At 47.5% G+C, this 20,135-nt stretch overlaps 1 protein-coding gene across 7 annotated transcripts in view; it reads left to right on the plus strand.

Moving 5' to 3' along the window:
• The window catches only part of ZNF385A (zinc finger protein 385A), a 471,767-nt gene that overhangs the window by 376,821 nt on the left and 74,811 nt on the right, over nt 1-20,135 (plus strand). For all 7 annotated transcript variants that reach the window (XM_086964826.1, XM_086964862.1, XM_086964817.1 and 4 more), the window contains one exon: nt 14,164-14,317. In XM_086964826.1, the coding sequence (XP_086820952.1) occupies nt 14,164-14,317 (154 nt within the window). The remainder of the gene's footprint in view (nt 1-14,163; nt 14,318-20,135) is intronic.

Consider the following 20,135-nt stretch of genomic DNA (forward strand, 5'->3'; position numbering starts at 1 on the left):
TTTTCTGGTCCTGAAGTTTTAAGATATATATTCTGTTGTAACTACCTTTTACAACTTTTGACTCTTACAAGTAAAAATCCCACCTATTCAAAGCTTTTTTATATGGTATTAATGTCTGGTTGGCATGCAAATATAGGAAAAATGCCTGCTCCTCTACAGCCAGCTCCAAATCTAGTTCTTCAAGAAATGGCTTCACCATATCACCCGGCTATGAGAAGCATGTCCTGGCCTGCTCATGAAGGCCATTTTGAGCATAAGTTTGCCAGCAAAGACGCCTTCTGAGACTTAGCTCTATTACTAGGTCTGAAAGCAGTGTGGCACTGGTTAATTGTATCACGTTATCCTTTCCCTGCTCGCATTCTTACCATTGATAATTTTGTGTACATGTTGGCAAGGGCAACAATGTGGGAGACTGGCAAATCGCCCTTCCTGTGGGTTCCCTCTCTTTCCGCACGCCTCCAACTATTAGAAACAGAAGTGTTTACAGTGTAAAAATTGTTGTTGTTTGTAAAAGCATTCAACAAGCTTTGGTCTTTCCGCCTGAGTTTCCTGAAAAGATGTGTGTAAGCTTTCTTCTTCATTGTACAAGCGTCTGGTGTGGGGGAATTTGTGCCGGGATACATATCTGGGTCACTTATGTGCAGTCAAAGGTGCAAGACTGTACACTTGTGCTGTTGTATCGTCCAATGCACGCTTGTAGAATACAGACCAACCTTCTGATAGTCTTTAGAAGACACTTCAGCTGTCCACGCATTCAGTAGTGCGGGTCTTATGGTTTGTATAAGGACTACATGGTATTGTATTTTATTGTACTGTAAATTTTATATAGTGCTCACCACCCCTCCATAGAGACTACATTTCTATGTGCTCAGTCCAATGACAGCCAGGCAGATGTGCATGACAGGCCTGTGTCAAGCGGCTATGTAACCTGTTTTTAGGTCGAACCGACTAGACGGCCCTTGTGCTGTCTGTCGTAAGACATATTGTTGGCTTATCAAGAACATACATTGGCTTGGATCCCACCCATTGATTACCAGTGGTTGGCTTTTCAGTCACTCTCATTTGCTTGCTTTTTATTTGATGGCTTGCCTTGTTCATCGTGTGTTTGTACTGCCCCTGGAGCATTGCTAATTTACTTGTGCCTTCTCACTGTTCCCTTTTTAGGGACCTAAATTTCTTTTGTCTTAAGCACTACGCAAGAGTGCATGCATTTTTAAGCAGATTCACAGGCCTACCAACTCACATGGTGCCACCGCGTGGCACACAATATCGGCTCCTTTTGCACAGTAACCCGGTGAGGAGCCGATATCACATGGTGGCAGAGGAAACAAGCTGAAACCCACTGTAAATGGTGGATATCCAGCTCGTTTTCAGAGTTGTTGAACTGCGGACACCCATTAAGGAGTATAAAAATACACCAGGACATCGGCACAGCCTCAGTAAGCTTTTTTTCTTCTTTTTGAAGGAAGGGGTTTTGGGTTGGGTGTGGGCAAAAGTGTCTTTTAGGTACTTCTCAGCATGAGGCCCCATACCATATAGGGCCTGCCTCTTCACCCCCTCACACTGATTTGTTTGTTTTAGTTGGCAGGTAGGGACTCTCTAGCGTGCTTCCCTTCCGGCTGCACAACATCGCTAAAATCCATTGGCAAAGCCAGCAAGTCCCAACGATGAGATCTTTTGGCTTTACCAGTGCTTTGGTAACAGTGGCTTGGTTTTGCATTTCATTACAGGTCTTTTCTAGAAAATAGCACCGTAGAATAAACTGGCCTTTGCCCAGAAAAACTGCTACTCTTACGCCTATGTTTAAACCAAAAAAACAACTTTCATGTGTCATCTCCAATTTTACCCTCACGTTCTCAGTACTACTCAACTTGAGGGCAGTGTGACACCGAGCTGGCCTGAGACTGTTTTGCATTCACTTTCAGCAAAGCATTCCCCACTGATCCTGGATTGTGGTGAAGTGAGAGATGACTCGAGCCTTCTTTGAGACACACCATCACAGTTGCCTACGTCATGGCTTTAACAGAACCACCACACGGCAACGCACGGGGCTGTTGGACCAGTGTGGACACTGAGAAATTCTTCACTTGCCTCTTGAAGCGAGCACTCTGAAGTCACACAGAGTGTCCTACAGATGAGGGCCTATTCCAGGGGAGAGGGAAAGCCTATGTTGAGTGGCACGTGCAGTGGCCAGGCCAGCCAGAAGGCGGCGAAAGCCTGTAGAGCCACATGCAGAGGCCAGGCATGCCCCATGGAGAGTGGAAGCCTGTAGAGGCACGTGCAGCGGCAAGGCCTGTTCAATGGAGAGTGGAAGCCTGTGGAGGCACGTGCAGCAGCCAGGCTTGCCCCATGGAGAGTGGAAGCCTGTAGAGGCTCCTGCAGTGGCAAGACCTGTTCAATGGAGAGTGGAAGCCTGTGGAGGCACGCGCAACAGCCAAGCCTGCCCCATGGAGAGTGGAAGCCTGCAGAGGCACGTGCAGTGGCCAGGCCTTCCCCATGGAGAGTGAAAGCCTGCGGAAGCACATGCAGCAGCCAGGCCTGCCCCATGCAGAGTGAAAGCCTGTAGAGGCACGTGCAGCAGCCAGGCCTGCCCCATGGAGAGTGGAAGCCTGTAGAGGCTCGTGCAGCGGCAAGGCCTGTTCAATTGAGAGTGAAAGCCTGTAGAGGCACATGCAGCAGCCAGGCCTGCCCCATGGAGAGTTAAAGCCTGTAGAGGCATGTGCAGTGGCCAGGACTTCCCCATGGAGAGTGAAAGCCTGCGGAGGCACGTGCAGCAGCCAAGCCTACCCCATGGAGAGTGAAAGCCTGTAGAGGCACGTGCAGCGGCCAAGCCTTCCCCATGGAGAGTGGAAGCCTGTAGAGGCTCGTGCAGCAGCCAGGCCTGCCCCAGAGAGAGTGAAAGCCTGCAGAGGCGCGTTCAGCAGCCAGGCCTGCCCCATGGAGAGTTAAAGCCTGTAGAGGCATGTGCAGTGGCCAGGACTTCCCCATGGAGAGTGAAAGCCTGCGGAGGCACGTGCAGCAGCCAAGCCTACCCCATGGAGAGTGAAAGCCTGCAGAGGCACGTGCAGTGGCCAGTCCTGCCCCATGGAGATAGAAAGCCTGCATAGGCACGTGCAGTGGCCCGGCCTGCCCCATGGAGAGTGAAAGCCTGCGGAGGCGCGTGCAGCAGCCAGGCCTTCCCCATGGAGAGTGAAAGCCTGTAGAGGCACGTGCAGGAGCCAGGCTTGCCCCATGGAGAGTGAAAGCCTGTAGAGGCACGTGCATCAGCCAGGCCTGCCCCATGGAGAGTGAAAGCCTGTAGAGGCACGTGCAGGAGCCAGGCTTGCCCCATGGAGAGTGAAAGCCTGTAGAGGCACGTGCAGCAGCCAGGCCTGCCCCATGGAGAGCGAAAGCCTGCAGAGGCACGTGCAGCGGCAAGGCCTGCTCAATGGAGAGTGAAAGCCTGTAGAGGCACATGCAGCAGCCAGGCCTGCCCCATGGGGAGTGAAAGCCTGCGGAGGCACATGCAGCAGCCAGGCTTTCCCCATGGAGAGTGAAAGCCTGCGGAGGCATGTGCAGCAGCCAGGCATGCTCCATGGAGAGAGAAAGCCTGTAGAGGCACATGCAGGAGCCAGGCCTGCCCCATGGAGAGTGAAAGCCTGTAGAGGCACATGCAGCAGCCAGGCCTGCGCCATGGAGAGTGAAAGCCTGCGGAGGCACGTGCAGCAGCCAGGCCTGCGCCATGGAGAGTGATAGCCTGCGGAGGCACGTGCAACAGCCAGGCCTTCCCCATGGAGAGTGAAAGCCTGCGGAGGCACGTGCAGCAGCCAGGCCTGCCCCATGGAGAGTGAAAGCCTGCAGAGGCACGTGCAGCGGCCAAGCCTGCCCCATGGAGAGTGAAAGCCTGCGGAGGCACGTGCAGCAGCCAGGCCTGCCCCATGCAAAGTGAAAGCCTGCAGAGGCACGTGCAGCGGTCAAGCCTGCCCCATGGAGAATGAAAGCCTGCAGAGGCACGTGCAGTGACCAGGCCTGCCCCATGGAGAGTGAAAGCCTGCAGAGGCACGTGCAGTGGCCAGGCCAGTCCCATGGAGAGTGAAAGCCTGCGGAGGCACGTGCAGTGGCCAGGCCTGCCCCATGGAGAGTGAAAGCCTGCGGAGGCACGTGCAGCGGCCAGGCCTGCCCCATGGAGAGTGGAAGCCTGCAGAGGCACATGCAGCGGCCAAGCCTGCCCCATGGAGAGTGAAAGCCTGCGGAGGCACGTGCAGCAGCCAGGCCTGCCCCATGCAAAGTGAAAGCCTGCAGAGGCACGTGCAGCGGTCAAGCCTGCCCCATGGAGAATGAAAGCCTGCAGAGGCACGTGCAGTGACCAGGCCTGCCCCATGGAGAGTGAAAGCCTGCAGAGGCACGTGCAGTGGCCAGGCCAGTCCCATGGAGAGTGAAAGCCTGCGGAGGCACGTGCAGTGGCCAGGCCTGCCCCATGGAGAGTGAAAGCCTGCGGAGGCACGTGCAGCGACCAGGCCTGCCCCATAGAGAGTGGAAGCCTGCAGAGGCACATGCAGCGGCCAAGCCTTCCCCATCTTTGTTTGGCTTTAGCTTACGTTTTTCAACTCGAGTTGGAAACGCAACGTTCAGTGACCTGTTTGTTAATTCTGAGGTTTACTCTGCTGCTTGCATAGAAGATTAGCAGCATGCCTGTTTGCTCCCTCATTGCTTCTGTCATTTTTTATTTGGTTTTCTATTATGACCTATTTATTTGGTTTTACATGATAATCATCTAGAGCCTGCTAAGAATAGCCTGGGGAGGTGGGGGAGGGGTCAGTGGAGAGAGAAGCAATGACACCTGGGTTCAAGTACTCACCAGGAAACGGTGTCACGGTTCTTAACCACTGTAAACTTGTAAACTTGGGGATTTATAGAGCGCAATTGTTGCCCGAGGGCGTCCAAGCGCTGGGATAACCGTGACCAACAGAGAACAAGGAGGGAGGAACATCAGTTAGCAAGCGGATGTGAATAAGTAAGTCTTCAGTTGCTTGCGGAACATAGTGAGGTTCTGAGTGGCTCTGAGATGGAGTGGCAGAGTGTTCCAGGCCTTGGAGGCGTTGTAAGTGAACGTCCTTCCGCCGGTTCTAGCTCTTTTTATTCTTGGGACCACTGCTAAGAGAGTCTGGCTGGAACGAAGACTTCGATTTGGGATGTAGTGGGTGACCAGATCACGGGCGATGATGGGTCCCATGTCCCAGAAGGCTTGATGGGCTATGCATAGCGCTTTGAACAGAACTCTCTGCCGAACCGGTAGCCAGTGAAGGGTAGTCAGTCCGGTCCTCACTGAGTGTCTGCGAGGGATTTTGAGTAGAAGGCGAGCTGCGCAGTTCTGTACAGTCTGCAGCCTGCGAAGGGTGTATCCTGGTGCGCCCAGATAAAGTACGTTGTTAAAATCAAGGTGTGAGTGAATGAGACCTTGAATGGCTGCCTGTTTGGCTTCCATAGGAAGAAGAGGAAAGATGTTATTTAGCACTCTCATAATGCCAAAACAGGTGGCTGAAAGTTTTGTGGCTTGGACATTGAAAGATAGAGAACTGTCCAGCCACACTCCGAGGCTTTTGATGGTGCTTTTTGGGGTTGGGGGGGGGGGGGTCCTAGGCATGGTGGCCATAAGGAGGGGGAAGTGTCGGTTCTGAGGGTCCTAAGAGCATCAGCTCAGTTTTGTCTCCGTTCAGTTTCAGGGATGATGACGACATCCAGTTCCTCACTTCCTCCAGGCATTCTCTAAGCCCGCCTGGCGCAGTTCGGGATGCCTCCTGCGCCAGTGAGACCACCAGCTGCGTGTCGTCCGCATATGAGATGATCTTGACTCCAAATGGGCGGACGACACTAGCCAGCGGTCTCATATGTAGGTTAAATAGAGCGGGGCTCAGAGAGGAGCCCTGAGGAACTCTACAATTTAGAGGTCTGCTGGAAGAAACGGAATCGCCATCAAAAACCCTGAAAGATCTGTTCCCCAGAAAGGATTCAAACCATGCCCAGGCTTTATCCTTAATCCCCACACAGGACAGGCGGCTCAGTAAGGTGGCATGACTGACCGTGTCAAATGCCGCGCTTAGATCAAGGAGGATCACTGCCACTGATCCTCCCTGATCCAAGATTTTCCTCGTTTCCTCTATGACCATGAGGAGGGCGGTCTCTGTCCCGTGCTTAGGTCTGAAACCCGTCTGAGTAGGATCCAGTATGTGATGGTCTTCTAGAAAGTTCACTAACTGTTGGTTCACATATTTCTCCAAAACCTTGCTCAACCAAGGGAGCAGAGAAATAGGGCGATAGTTAGCCAGATCAGACGGGTCCAGATTGGGTTTCTTGATCAATGACCTAACCATGGCTTGCTTCCAGACGGTTGGAACAGTGCCAGAGGAGATGGAAGAGTTTAGTACCTCTCTGATGACGGGCAAGGTGGTATGGGATGCTGCCATTAGGATGTCAGGAGGGGCAGGGTCGGCCGGAGAACCTGATTTGACACTGAGGGCTAGTGATTCTAGAGTGGAGAGGTTTAGTGGGGGAAAATGGGTTAAGCTGTATGGAGTGGGGGGGTGTGGCGGGCTAGGGAGGTTATTAGGTTGATTAGATGAGCCAATGTTTGGGGAGGAAAATGTTGAATAGATTTTGTTAATTTTCTGATAAAAGAACTTGGCAATGTCATTACATTGGGAGACAGATTTCTCGACATGCATCGCAGGAGATGGGTTCGTTAACTTTTTAATGATCTGGAAGATCTCTTTGGGTTTAGATTTAGCCTTCAAGATTTTGTCGGCGAAATACGTCGACTGAGCTGCTTTTATTTGGGTTTTATACTCGTTGATGGTTTCACTGTACCGGGTTTTGTTGTCTGCCGAATTGTCTAAACGCCAGCGTCTTTCCGCCCTTCTACAGAGACACTTTTTTTCCCTAAGAGACTGGGTATACCAAGGGGCGGTTTTGTGGGGTCGCTTCAATACAGTCTTGCTCATTGGGAGAGTAGAGTCAAGCGTGTGAGTGATCCAGTTGGTATAGGCCTGGTTTGCTAGGGCAGGATCCTCCTGTATCTCTGGTTGTGAGCTAGCAAGTTTGATGCACCACTTGTCAACCTCAAGGCGCGGCCAGGCTCGCCTGAGTTTGGTGGTGGGGCGGATGGAGAGATTTTAAGCGTAGTCCATTTGAAGGGGATTAAAAAGTGGTCAGTCCAGGGTAAGGAAATGACTGGGTCCACTGTGATATCAGGACAGTTCGAGAAAATTGGATCCAGTAAATGGCCTTTTACGTGAGTAGGGGAGGGGACAAGTTGGGTGAGTTGTAGAGCTGCTAGATCCTCTAATAGGATGGCAGCTGTGTGGTCCGAGGGGGAGTCAAAATGGAGGTTCAAGTCACCTAGCACGGTGAAGTTGGAAGAGGTACTGACTCTGTTGGCCACATTAGATGGCAGTGTTTCAAGGAACTGCTTCGGGAGGCCGGGCGGGCGGTAGATCAGGGTGCCTGAAAAGCAGATGTTGGGAGAGAGGTTGATGTTAAAACCCATGCTCTCTCAGTCCGAGATAGTCTCAGAAGAGAGTCGACAGTGATATTGTTCCTTATGGATGATAGCAAGGCCTCCTCCTCTCCCTTTTGGCCGGTCTTGCAGTGTGATTTGGTAGCCAGTGGGGAGGGTCTCTACTATCGCCGGGTTAGAATCACTGGTAAGCCAGGTTTCCGTAAGAAACAATGTATCCGGGGTATATTCCTCTATCAATAAGGCCATTTTGGCGCTATGCTTGGGCAGTGAGCGGCAGTTTAATAGGAGCATATAGAATTCATGTGGGGTCGTTGTGCACAGGTTAGATTTGAGAGGTGCAGAACAAGTAGGGCAGGTTGATGGTAAGTCCATGGCTTGAAGGGAGTGCCGAGAGCAAGTGTTAGCGGGGGGCCTTAACTTGTAAAGGGTTGCCGGCGTGTAGCATCTGCGCGATGATGGCTGGGATGCAGGGGGGGTGGCCCAGGGCCCGGACTCGGCGCGGACGAGCGCAGACGAGCTTGCCTTATGCGCGCCTTCGGCGCTCATTCGTCGCGCCCGCTGCGCTCGTCCGCTGCGCTTCCGGCACATGCACATGTTTGTAGCAAGGGGGCGGTGAAGAGGGCTTGGCCTCGAGTGGGCGTGTCCCCGTCCTGTCGTGAGGGATCCAGCTGGTGGAACCGGCGATTTTGCCCTACCCAGCGCTCGTTTTTGCGTTAGGATGGGTGCCTGTGCACAGCAATCGTGCAGCAGACAAGTGAGTAAGTTTTAAAAACAATGTCAAAATTTTCAGTATTACACCATTAAAAGAACACGAAATTAACTGCTGCTCCCGGCTGTGCCTCAGGAGCTGACTGGCTATCAGAGCGCTTGTGGTTCAGCGCGGTATTTGAATGAAATTGGCTAAAGGGGGCGTGGCCTCGAGTGGGCGTGTCCCCGTCCTGTCGTAAGGGATCCAGCTGGTGGAACCGGCGATTTTGCCCTACCCAGCGCTCGTTTTTGCGTTAGGATGGGTGCCTGTGCACAGCAATCGTGCAGCAGACAAGTGAGTAAGTTTTAAAAACAATGTCAAAATTTTCAGTATTACACCATTAAAAGAACACGAAATTAACTGCTGCTCCCGGCTGTGCCTCAGGAGCTGACTGGCTATCCTTTATAATTCCTTCTCTGTATAATTCCTTCTCTGCTAGCCGATGGCGAGTCACCCAGCCCGCCTTGAGGATCTCCAGAATTGAACAGTAAAAAGAGACCCGTAACCACGCCTTCGAGGTGGAAACTGGTCGCATCAACTACCACTGCAAATGAGGGCGAGTTCTGCTCCAAGGAGCGGGGAGAGTATGGTCCAAACCCTAAAGTTGAGCATGCCAGTATTAGCTATGGGGCAAGGGCCTTATCAGATTTAGTCTCAAGATGGACTCTTTCAGGACTTACTCCTGATATTAGGACTGACATGTTCTTACCTAATTGAAAGAGGGCAGGTCAACTTTTTCACGCTCATTAGTTTGTTTTGCCAGAAGGGCAGACAACACCGCATCTCTTTGGAAAATGAAAATGTGGTTATGATCAAAAGACTTCTTTCCTGGCTGATAAGTCTCTATCATCAAATGAACAAACCACTTTGAATACTAAATATGGCCATTGTCATTTGGCGCTGTTCACAAAGATTTTGCTGTGGCGTACGCTCGTGGTACCTCAAAAATACTTCTACATTTCATTTGTAAGCAAGGTGTGCACGTAGCTTACTCTTTAAATTGAGCAGTACACTGGCAGTATTACAGCAGTAAGTCACACCTACTCATATTAGATTTGTCCATTTGCAATTAGGGGCTCCAAGCTATCTTTGCGTTTTGAAATCTAAATTTGCATGGGATCCTCTTCTCACTTCACCACACTTGCGCTATCGCTGTTCTAAATATTGTAGGATGGCTTTAATGCAGATTTTTTTCGCCACATATTGTGGATCGATCTCTCTTACGTGGTATCAAAATGTAGAAATATATAATACTTGGTTTTTGTAAGAAATTGAGTTCTTAGTTGAGAGGGGTGGAAGCCCCACTGAATAAAAAACACAATCCTTGTCAAGGTGAACCACAACTGTCACTAAATAAACTTGTGCCTAACCCTCTGGCAGCTTGGCACAAAATCTGTCATCCTTAACGTAGGGTTAATGCATACAGTATTGATGCAGCACTCAAACATTAATAAAGATAAAACACAGCACAAGAAATTTCCCAAACCAATTTAGAAAGATAGAGTAAAATTGAATAGATAAAATGACTGCAAATCAAAGCTGCCCGGGAGGCCGATATTGACACACTAGATGACAACTATTGGACAGAGGCCATGGGAGCGCCCCAAGAAGGGGCAATTTCAGCCCTCCTCTGGCTGATCCAATTAAAATACCTTCATAGAGCTTACTGAGCATGACATAGCTTGTGGTGCATGGGAGTGATTCATTTCCCAGTCTGCCTTCGCTGCGGGGCGGATGAAGGTACTTTCATCCATACAGTATTGAGCTGGTAGTGCTGGGTGGCTTCTGTTGAGGTGTGACGTTGTGCCTGGAGGAAATCCTCTCTTGGACAATACCACTAGACCCAAAGTTGACTCTTCTTCATAGTACAGTTGGCATAGATATAAACTACAGCTTTTGTTCTTGGGGCTCACTGTGACATAAAGAGATATAGCCAGGACATGGAAAGCTAGTGTTCCTCCATCCCATGGGGTGTGGAAAAAGGAGATGGATCACTACATGGGGCTAGGGATTGCAGTGTACCCCATAAAAAACTAAAATCTATCAGAGGTGGGCCGACTACAGGGGAATTGTCTTGGATCCTGTTCGTTCTGCCAATCCCCTTCTTGAGGGCGAATTTCGGGGACATGAAGCGCAAGACAAGGGAATGATGTATGCAACTAAAGCTTAATCTGTTGAGAGACATGCATGATGTCATATGGTATCTGGGTGGGATTGACTGTGCAAATGATTTTGTTGTTTTCGTTCCTGGGTGTGCTCGTTCCAGCGTACTGTCTACATTTCTTGGCCCGAGCAACTATGCATCTTTGTAAAAAATCCAATAAAATCTGTTATGAAAAAAAATGACCCCAAATTTCAAAAATCCAATCAGGAGAACAGGAGTTATGAATTTTTAAACTTTGCAGTGAAAATAGCTCCAAAAATGCAGAAGGGGTCAAATGTGGTTATCTGACTATGTTGGACCTGGTCAGAGTCACAAACAAGTTCAGGTCGACCGCAATGGAGAGTGGGTTGGATACAAGAATCAAATTCGTCCCTCTGAAGATTTTACCTTTTCAGAGTCCAAGTCCAGGTGGGGAGTTGCAACAGCGCTTTGTGTGGGTGATCAATGCGGGGAGACCGTTGCTGGCTGAAGGAGCAGGTTGGTCGTCGCAGACAGTCGCTGTTTGGTGTGAAGAGTGGTTCAGCACTGGAACGTCTCATTGATGTCCGACGCAAACTGTTGCAGTTGGTGCTGGATCTCATAGCAAACTCGAAGAGCAAGTTGTCACTGGAGTGTTGCATAAGCAGACGTCACAGATGGTCGTGGGGTGACGCAAGAAGTCCATTTGCGATCGCAAAAAGCCAAAAAACTTTAAGATCTTCACCTGGAGCACAGCACTTGTGTTTTTTGAGGCAAGAGAAATACACCCTGATGATAGCCAAGGGTCCAGTACCCGGGAGGGGGCACCTTTTGGGGAATAGGACTTACTCAAGCAGAGGCCAGCAGCAGGGCTCAGGCAGGTCCAGGTGGTGCTGGTTAGATGGGAAGTTGCAGGGAAGCTTCTGAAAGCTTCTTGTTTATCTGTAACTCAAACAGCACACAATTCACCCAGATGCATTGTGGTTAATGCAGTTTAAGATAGCATTCACTTTAGTGTTTACCATTGTTGGTGCAGCCAATGTTGTGTATCCCTAGACATATGTTTCAGGATATAAGCCCTTCCTTAGTTGAGAGTAAAACATTAAATTTGGGGGTGCTCACATCACATCCTTCTTAGATTTTTTTTTTTACTTATCCCACAGGGTGGATGCATCCCAATGAGCTTGTCAGTCGAATAACGTAAAGGGGCCTGTTTGAGACTGTTAGCCATGCTCCATAACCCAATTTATATGGAAGATTTAATTTTTGCTTTATCATGTTGATTTTTGTAACAATTCATATTATGTTTGTCTTTCGATAAGCAATTGTGTATCATTTCGTTGAGCTACTTATGTTATGGTTGTCTCTCGATAAGTATTATTGTATTTTTCAGAGTGCATAATTTGTAAAATAATACGTGCCAGGGCTCTCTCAGAGATCACCGCTTCTTGCACCACCCATTGCTCCTACCAGTGCTGCCAATAACCGTACCATCACACCTACTAACCACCACACACATAGCAGAGCAACAATCCAGACTTTTCGACGCCCCCGTAGCTATAGGAATGGCTTGTGCCACATGTTTTTAGACATTTGTAATGTATATTGAATTAATAAACAAATGTTGTTTGCTGATCTCCAAATTAGGGCAGTCTGCCACATGGTAGCGCTGATTTTCTAAGCGCGGGTAATGATAATTAAGTGCCGGTGCTGAGCACTGGAAACCACTGGCTCAAATTAAGCACTGATTTTTCAGTAGCTTACATGTTATCGATCTTGGCCATATTCCATCTTCACTACGTGGCCCTGTGTTTACTCGTTATCAGCCCCTCCTCCTTCGTCCTTGCCCTATCCGTCCCTCTCCCTGAATGGGTGCTTCGACGCGGAATGTCGGCTCTATGGACCGCACGCTGTGTTCATGCTCCCTGGCACGTCTGTACGTGCTGCACTGGTCTGTCTAACTCCCCCCCAACCAATTCCGGCCTCTGGGCATAATAGACACAACCTCTCTCTTTACTTTCACCCTGAGTCCCAGCAGATTGCGGCCCAGGGGAGATGCAGCCCCCGTCATCATTGAGGTAGGCCAGTTAGGTTATCGACCTGAACACATGGTATGTAAGTTGTGTAGATAGCATTCGTTGTTGATCCTGAAGAGGTGCCTCAATCCTCCTGACGCACATGGCACGAAACATGTCGATCCACTGAGAGTAGGTCACAGATAGCTAGATACATTGCCTCTAGCTCACTGCCACTCTCTACACATTTTTATTCAGGTAGTCTACCTTCTGAAAAAAATATTGTTAGGCCTGACTGACCTGTTTTAAACTCCCCTCCTTTCCCTACACATCTACACACACTAGGCCTCCTACCTCCACTGCACCCACCGGCAGAAACAAAAGATCCCCGCCAAAGAGCCCCGTACTGGGTGCCCGTCAGTTATTGCAGCGCCGACCTGAGGAGGGGCAGGCTCATATGATGAAGCATGACACCTAGCTTGCTAGGTGTGTGAGAGCCCTAGTTCCAACAAAGGGAATTCCCCTTTATCTACAGTGTGGTTCTGAACTTGATCCACACCCTCTGCTGTATCTCTCCGTTCCTTTTCTCCTCACCTAGAGGAACTTCATACTCTTCTTGCGCACACTTTGTAAATACTTATCTGCACCTGCTTGCGGCTCCCATTATCTTCCATATACCATACCCTATAGTGACCCCAGCCCTCAGTAGGTAAATCTTAATCGTCGTCACCACCTCTTACGCTAAATATGACATACCTTCATAGTTCTCATTCGGTTGTTATTTCCCTTAGGTCTCCCTTTTAATCACTTGTCCTCATGTGACCCCGAGATTGGTGAAAGGGTTAAACACGCCGTCGACATCCAAACATACAAACACACTTTTGTCAGTCGAGATTCAGTCCGAATACAGGCATTGTTATGCCTTCTAAGTCACTTTTATTTTCTGGGTTGTTTGTTTGCGAGTACACAATTGTGATTTACTCACTGTTTCCTACTTTGTCATTCTCTGCGTTTTTTCTTTTACATTGGGGTCACGTTTCACTTATTTTTGACAAAATCGCAATTTTGATGCATATTGTATTAAGCAGTTTCCAGGGATTAGAATTTTGTTTGTCATATTCCATGAGTAAGCATTTCACGCAAGCAGTGACTTCACTGCCAAGTCCATTAGTCTTGGAATGAGACCTAAGCATACCACTGTTTCTATGTAATTGTATACCCCAGGCTCTTGTTACTGAGGAGCCAGAGAATTGTATGACATTTAGCACCCACTTGCTATAACCCCGGCAAGACAGCTCAGCCTTTCATCATTTCTGAGGAAGATACAACGTGCAGCGTTGAGTCGGTTAACAATAAAATCTATTATTGAATCATCCATGCACTTTATCGATTGATACACGCTATATAAATGATTTATAATAATAATTGTATACACATACATACGTTTTAGTTATTAAGCTACATCTGAGCACGAGATTCGATGATGGCATGAGTCCCGCCAATCATCTTTGAACTGGTTATGGTTTCTAAAACCATTGACGTTGCTTAGTGCAGGCCATTCAGAAAGCAGCTTCCATTGCTACAGGTTTACAAGAGGCTTATAGTCTTTCATAAGGTTTATCTTTCAACCACGAGCTATGATTACTTTCTGTCACGGGTATCACCATTCTAACAGGTCGCCAGTATTTATCAAACATTATCACATTGTTTTGTTTTTGCTAGTTCACTGTGCTAGCAAGTCCCCCTACCAGCAATCTGATTGGCTGTCTTGTTTTATTTCCAGAGTCAAGCAGAGGCCCACTATAAAGGCAACCGCCATGCACGCCGGGTAAAGGGGATCGAGAACGCCAAAACCCGGCAGAAGGATTCGGGGGACAAGAGCACATCTGTTGCGAGCCCCACATCCAGTGTGAGCGAGGGCGACTTTGAAAGGACAGGTGAGTGCTCCCATGACGCCCCCCCCCAGCTTGTTAAGAATGACGTCACTTCCAAGTGCATGGAGATGCCACAGGTTCAACATTAGCACAAACTTATCAATATCGCCATAATCCCATCCTCGTGTAGGAGCCAGTGTTGGGTCAATGTGTATGACAGTGGCTTTGAAACATGCTGGAAATCAAAATGGAGTCCAAACCTAGTGAAGCTTACAAAATATAGTACTTGATGGAAACTGTCTGACTTGCCCATCTTTTAGGTTACTACGACTGCAACACTAGTATGATACATCTACCTAATGTGCACCCCACCTCCATCACTTCAGATTGCGTGAAATTCGCACTTCTTAACAAAAGACTCCATTCTTAACACTGCCCGCTTTGTTAACATTGACAGTATAAGTTGGATCCATCTCTAACATCTTTTTTACGGTACAGCTGCTTTGAAACGTACACCTCTGGCTACGATCGCTACAGCCGCCAGGGTGTCTGGAGGAAACTGCAGAAATTTGTGGATCCCCGTTGGTGGAGGCCAATACAGCGAATGCATCCATTTACTATAAAATAACATGAGCACCATGTTGAATCACATATAAACTTGCTTACAGTCACATTGTGCTGCCTGGTCAAAGGGTCCTTCTCACCGCTCCATTACATCACATGTGCAGGAGATCTATCAACCCCGATCACTTAGTGGCAGGAATTAGTGTGAGCATGGACACCAGGATTCCGACCCCGATGGATTCACCTGGACGGAATTGTAGCTTCTGACCCTTAGTTGTGAAAAGTGTGAGCCCATCGTAACAACTTGAACACCATAACTATGTCATGTTTAAAAAAACAGAACTGCTTTGGGCCAAAATGGCGTCGTGCCAGAAACCAGGGTCTCATGACCAAATAGTAAATTGTATTTGAAGTTCCATTAATCTTCTTGGACTTATAATTTATTTTTTAACATATTTAAAAGGATGAAATATTGAGTGAACCCTGTAGGACTGACCCCTAGAGCATCATGTCAAACACTCAAACAGTCATATGAACCAATTCTGCTACCTGGACATTTAATATGTTTGTTATTGTACTGTAGCCTGTCAGCTAACCAGGGCCTGAGATATGCAGCAGAATCCAGGAACATAGCATTTGTGCACAGTTTCCAACCCACTCTTCCTACCCTCACAGTGTTTCTCTGAAATGTTCACTTCGGATTACATACTCCTCTATGTTAGAGGGAATCTGATTGGTTGTTTCTTCTCCTTTCATAAGTGGTACTTCCCGGCACATCCAGCTAGGTCAGCTGGGCTAAGTAGCTCATCAATTGACTTTTTCTGTAAAAATACTGAAATCCTTAACAATTTCAGGATAATACATAGGATTTATAGGGACAGTCAACGTTTATATGCTTGGATTTGTATGGGTACCATTCAGTTATTTTTGTTCGAAATAGAAAAGAGGTTGCGGGGGAATATGGCACCCCTGAAGGCAGCTAAAGAAGGCTCATTAAGTCCTCCAGGAATTTAGGTCATCCAGGAAATTACTGATATGGAACAGATCTGTGAGTGAGCTAGTTGTATTTTTAGTATAACCCTTAGTTATAGGCAGTTGTCAGGGGAATATGATAAACTTGTTGATAATCTTACTACCCTTACAGCCACTCAGGCTAGGACTTTGTGTAATAATAAGATGTTAAAATCTATCCTGTACGGTTTTATCAAAACGTGTATCAGGTTAGGCAGCTATAGAGCTCTACAATGGGGAAAGAGGACTAGTATTAAAAATCCCTCATTGCGAGTTTGCCAGACTTTGGTACAGGGATTCCAGAGGGTGGGTTGGGGTGAGGCAGAATTACATTTTGTAGCCAGTATCACCTCACTATCATTCAGCCATTACAAGTTTTTCCCTCAAAATGAGGACTAGCTAATTGGAGCCGCAGTTACTGGGTGCTTTACTGGGGGATGTTTCACCATTTTGCCAGCCTTTTGCTCTGAGTAGGTGGAAAGTGTTCAGTGGGAGTGCCAATGGGGAGCCTGGTGATGGGATGGGGGCAGGGGCCCAGGGCATGCTTGTGCCTCTCCAAGAGGAACATTGTCCTCTCCTCCTGGACTCATGCAGGGGGTAGGTTGGAGCTGGACTATGTTGCTGTCCGCAGACCATGCCCTTCAGCGTTATGCATAGATGTGGTGTCTTCGGGCCTAGAATTATCTATTCCGGAGATTTCAGACCAATAATTCCAGGCCTGGATTCACTTGTAACGGGTGCTTGAGGTATTTCACCCGGATTTGTTGTATTCTTTGAAATTCCTCCAACTCATAATAAAAAAGTATTAATAATTATAAATTAAAAAGCGCCAAATATCAGATAAAGCTTGGGGGAAGTGGTATGAATCAGTGGTGAAGATAGATAAACCTCACCTCCTCAACAAAAGAGCGAACTTCCAACTCAGCATTTTAAGGAAAATTAAACCTTTACTCCCTTCTCGTGACTTAAAGGTAGCAGTGCAAGCCTTAGTGATCTCAGAGCTGGACAATGGCAGCACAACCCTTTGCGGCCTTCCTAGAGCGAAGACTGCTCGTCTTAGGGTTACCCTCAACTCTGCTGCTAGACTCTTAACAGGCACTAAAAAATACAACCACATATCACCAGACCTGTTACCCCTGAACTGGCTTCCATATGAAGCTCGGATACAGCTAAAAATTGCATGCATTTTTGCACACAAGGCCATTCATTTCAATACCCCACTGTACCACGCTCAAAAACTGGAGCTCTCATATGGTTCAAGAGCCTCTAGAAATGTCAGAACCCTATTGCTCAAACCACAAAAATTAAAGAAAAGAAAAACTTACAATTGAGCCTTCTTGGGTATTGCACCTAGGATTTGGAACTCCCTACTCACCGAAGTCTGGGTGAATCCTTCCATTGTCCTCTTCAAAAAGAAAGTGAAAGTGTTCTTGATGAAGACATTTCTGCCTCTTATAGGCGGTTCCATTAGATATTGTGGTCACAGTCGCAGATTTGTGGCCCAGCTGCCAGGGCTTCTGAAAATGCCTGGCTCTACATGACTGTGAATTTTCGCTCTGTTTGTTCTCTTTTGACTGCTTGTATCCCTCTTGATGTACTAACTGTAAAGCACTTTGATACCCTCGGTGGTCATGTTTGCGCTGTAGAAAACTTTCTAAATAAATAAATAAAAAGATAATGGGTGCTTCTGGCAATTGCTTGCCTCTGATGATTCGAATAGGATAATTCGGAAATGGGATATTAGTTTGTATCTCTGGGTGGGTGTTGGGATGGTATAGCAGACAGCTTGGACCAAGGGTCAACACCTCAACCGTCCAGAGATTATCATCCTGATGGTATTTAATGTTTCTACTATATTGTTAAAGACAGGATCTTTGGAAAAGTCACAGTTTTTAGATCTGACATCTTGTATAATGGCACTACTACTTTGTCCAGAATGGTGGGAGTCATCATTTAACAGGGTGTTATCAGCAAATCTTCAAAGTCGAGTGGTCTTTGAAACATGGAAAGGAGGATAATTTGTGCCAGTCGAATGAAAGTGATATGGAAAGCAACAGAAGAATTTCCTCTGCTGTTATTTTATTTCTTTTGTGTTGGGGAGCACCTAAGGGTTGCGACGTGTAAAAACTTACCAGTAACCAAGACATGATTCCAGAATGGGATGTCAATGATGCTGAAAGCAGTGGCATTACTCACTATGACAAGACTTGCACTCAAGCCCTGTGCATTGCCAGTTTATAGTGTATTTGTTGACTTCTTTGCAGCCTTTGACATCGTTGAGTGGTCATGGCTCTGGGGATCAAGGGACTGGCTGGTTACCACCTTTAGTGGTTGAATTTTTGACAACCTGTCTTGGGTGAGAATGCCTGGGCCGAGAAAGCAAACTCAAAGATTGGAGTATTATAGAGCTGTTAGTCGTGTTGTTTCTCGTATCCTGTTAACTATGTTTATCAGCGATTTGGAACAAACAGGGAAGAGTCAACACTAAACCATCAAGATTGCTGTTAGCAATGAGGACTCTAGTTGGCAGTGGTGTGCACCCTGGCCAAATAGGGACCCTCACTCTAGTCAGGGTAAGTGAGTCACACAGCTAAGATAACCCATTCTCACACCCTTAGTAGCTTGGCACAGACCAGTTAGGCTTATCCCTGAGGCAATGTGTAAATTAATTGTACACACACATACAGTAACACAGTGAAAACACTACAAAAGGAGTCCACATCAGTTTAGAAAAATAGCCAGTATTTAGCTGAATAAAACAAGACCAAAACAACAAAAATCCAACATACACAAGTAAAAATCACTTAAAAAAATTACGTAAATTTAGCCCATGGAAATCAATAGATGCGCTAGTTTAGGACAAAGTACCTGGGATGCGTAAAAATTGAAACACTCTGCATGGAGCAGGGGAGGTGAAGCGTGGAAAAAGAAGGTGAGGTGTTGGTTTCTTATTGCTAGGGAGGGGATGGGATGCATCGGTTTCTTACTGTTTCAGGGGAGGTGATGCATTGTATGCTTAAACAATGCATTGGTTCCTTGCTGCTGTATGGAGTCGATGAAGAAACAAGCGTCCAGGTACGGTGCGTCGAAAATTCAGTTTCATTGCGTTGGTACCACAGCAATGAAGCAGGCACTGCATCAGAGTTGGTGCAGTGTGTAATGAACTTCGGTGATACGGTGCTCGAAACTCACACAGCGGTGGTTCTTCTGACATGCTGTAATGGGAAGCTGAGGCTAACGTTGTAAGTTGCGGCCGTTGCATCAATTGGTGACCATGCTCTGGTTCTGGCAGTGGCGGTGCGTTGTGTTGTGCAGCGATGTGTTAGTTCACAATGAGGCTAGGAGTCATTGCTCAGATTTTTTCCTTGAAATCACCACAATTCAACCTTGGAAGCAGGATACAGAAAGCAAAGTCCAGTTCTTTCACTCCCAGGACAGAAGCAGCAAAGCTGCAGGCCAACACAGCAAAGCAAACAGCAAAGTGGCAGTCCTCATGAAAACTTATCCAGCTCTTCTTCCTGGCAGAATGTCCTCTGTCCAGTAGTGTTCCAAAAATATGGGGATGGGCCATAAGGCTATGCAGGGCACACCTCAGCTTCCGTTGTGTGACTGTCTGGAGTGAATGCGCAAACAGCCCAACTGTCATCCTAACCTAGGCGTACATTCAGCAGACAAGCTGGGGCACAGAATGGTTAAAGTAAGAAAATGCCAAATCCCAATCTCCAATTTTCTATCAGCTCCGTATTGGAAGATACACATGTAAGATGTTACAAGGCATCTCCAATCCTAACCTATAGGAGAGATAGGCGTTGATGTAGTGAAAAACAATATTTCACTACTGAGACATGCGAAACACAGCAGTACCTGTCCTACTTTTTAAATACACTGCATCCTGTCCATGTGGCTACCTTGGGCTTACCTTAGGGGTGCCTTACATGTACTAAAAAGGAAGGTTTGGACAGGTCAAAATGTCAATTTAAAACTGAACACACAGACCCAGCAGTGGCAGATTTGAGACATTATTGCAAGGCTCTTCTTGTGGGTGAAACAATCAGTGCTGCAGGCCCATTAGTCACACAGTAGCATTTTATTTCCAGGGCTTGAGCACACACAGTGCACTGTACTAGGGACTTAATATTATATCAAATGTGCCAATCGTGGAGATCCCAATTGCCATTACGGTTTACAAAGGGGAGCACTTGCACTTTAGCCCTGGTCAGCAGTGGTAAAGTGCCCAGAGTCATACACCAGCAAAAACTAAATGCAGCAGACTGTCCAAAACAGGAGATCAGAAGCAAAAAGTCTG

The sequence above is a fragment of the Lissotriton vulgaris genome, chromosome 1_1 (assembly GCF_964263255.1).
Source record: "Lissotriton vulgaris chromosome 1_1, aLisVul1.2, whole genome shotgun sequence".
NCBI classification, from domain to species: Eukaryota; Metazoa; Chordata; class Amphibia; order Caudata; family Salamandridae; genus Lissotriton; species Lissotriton vulgaris.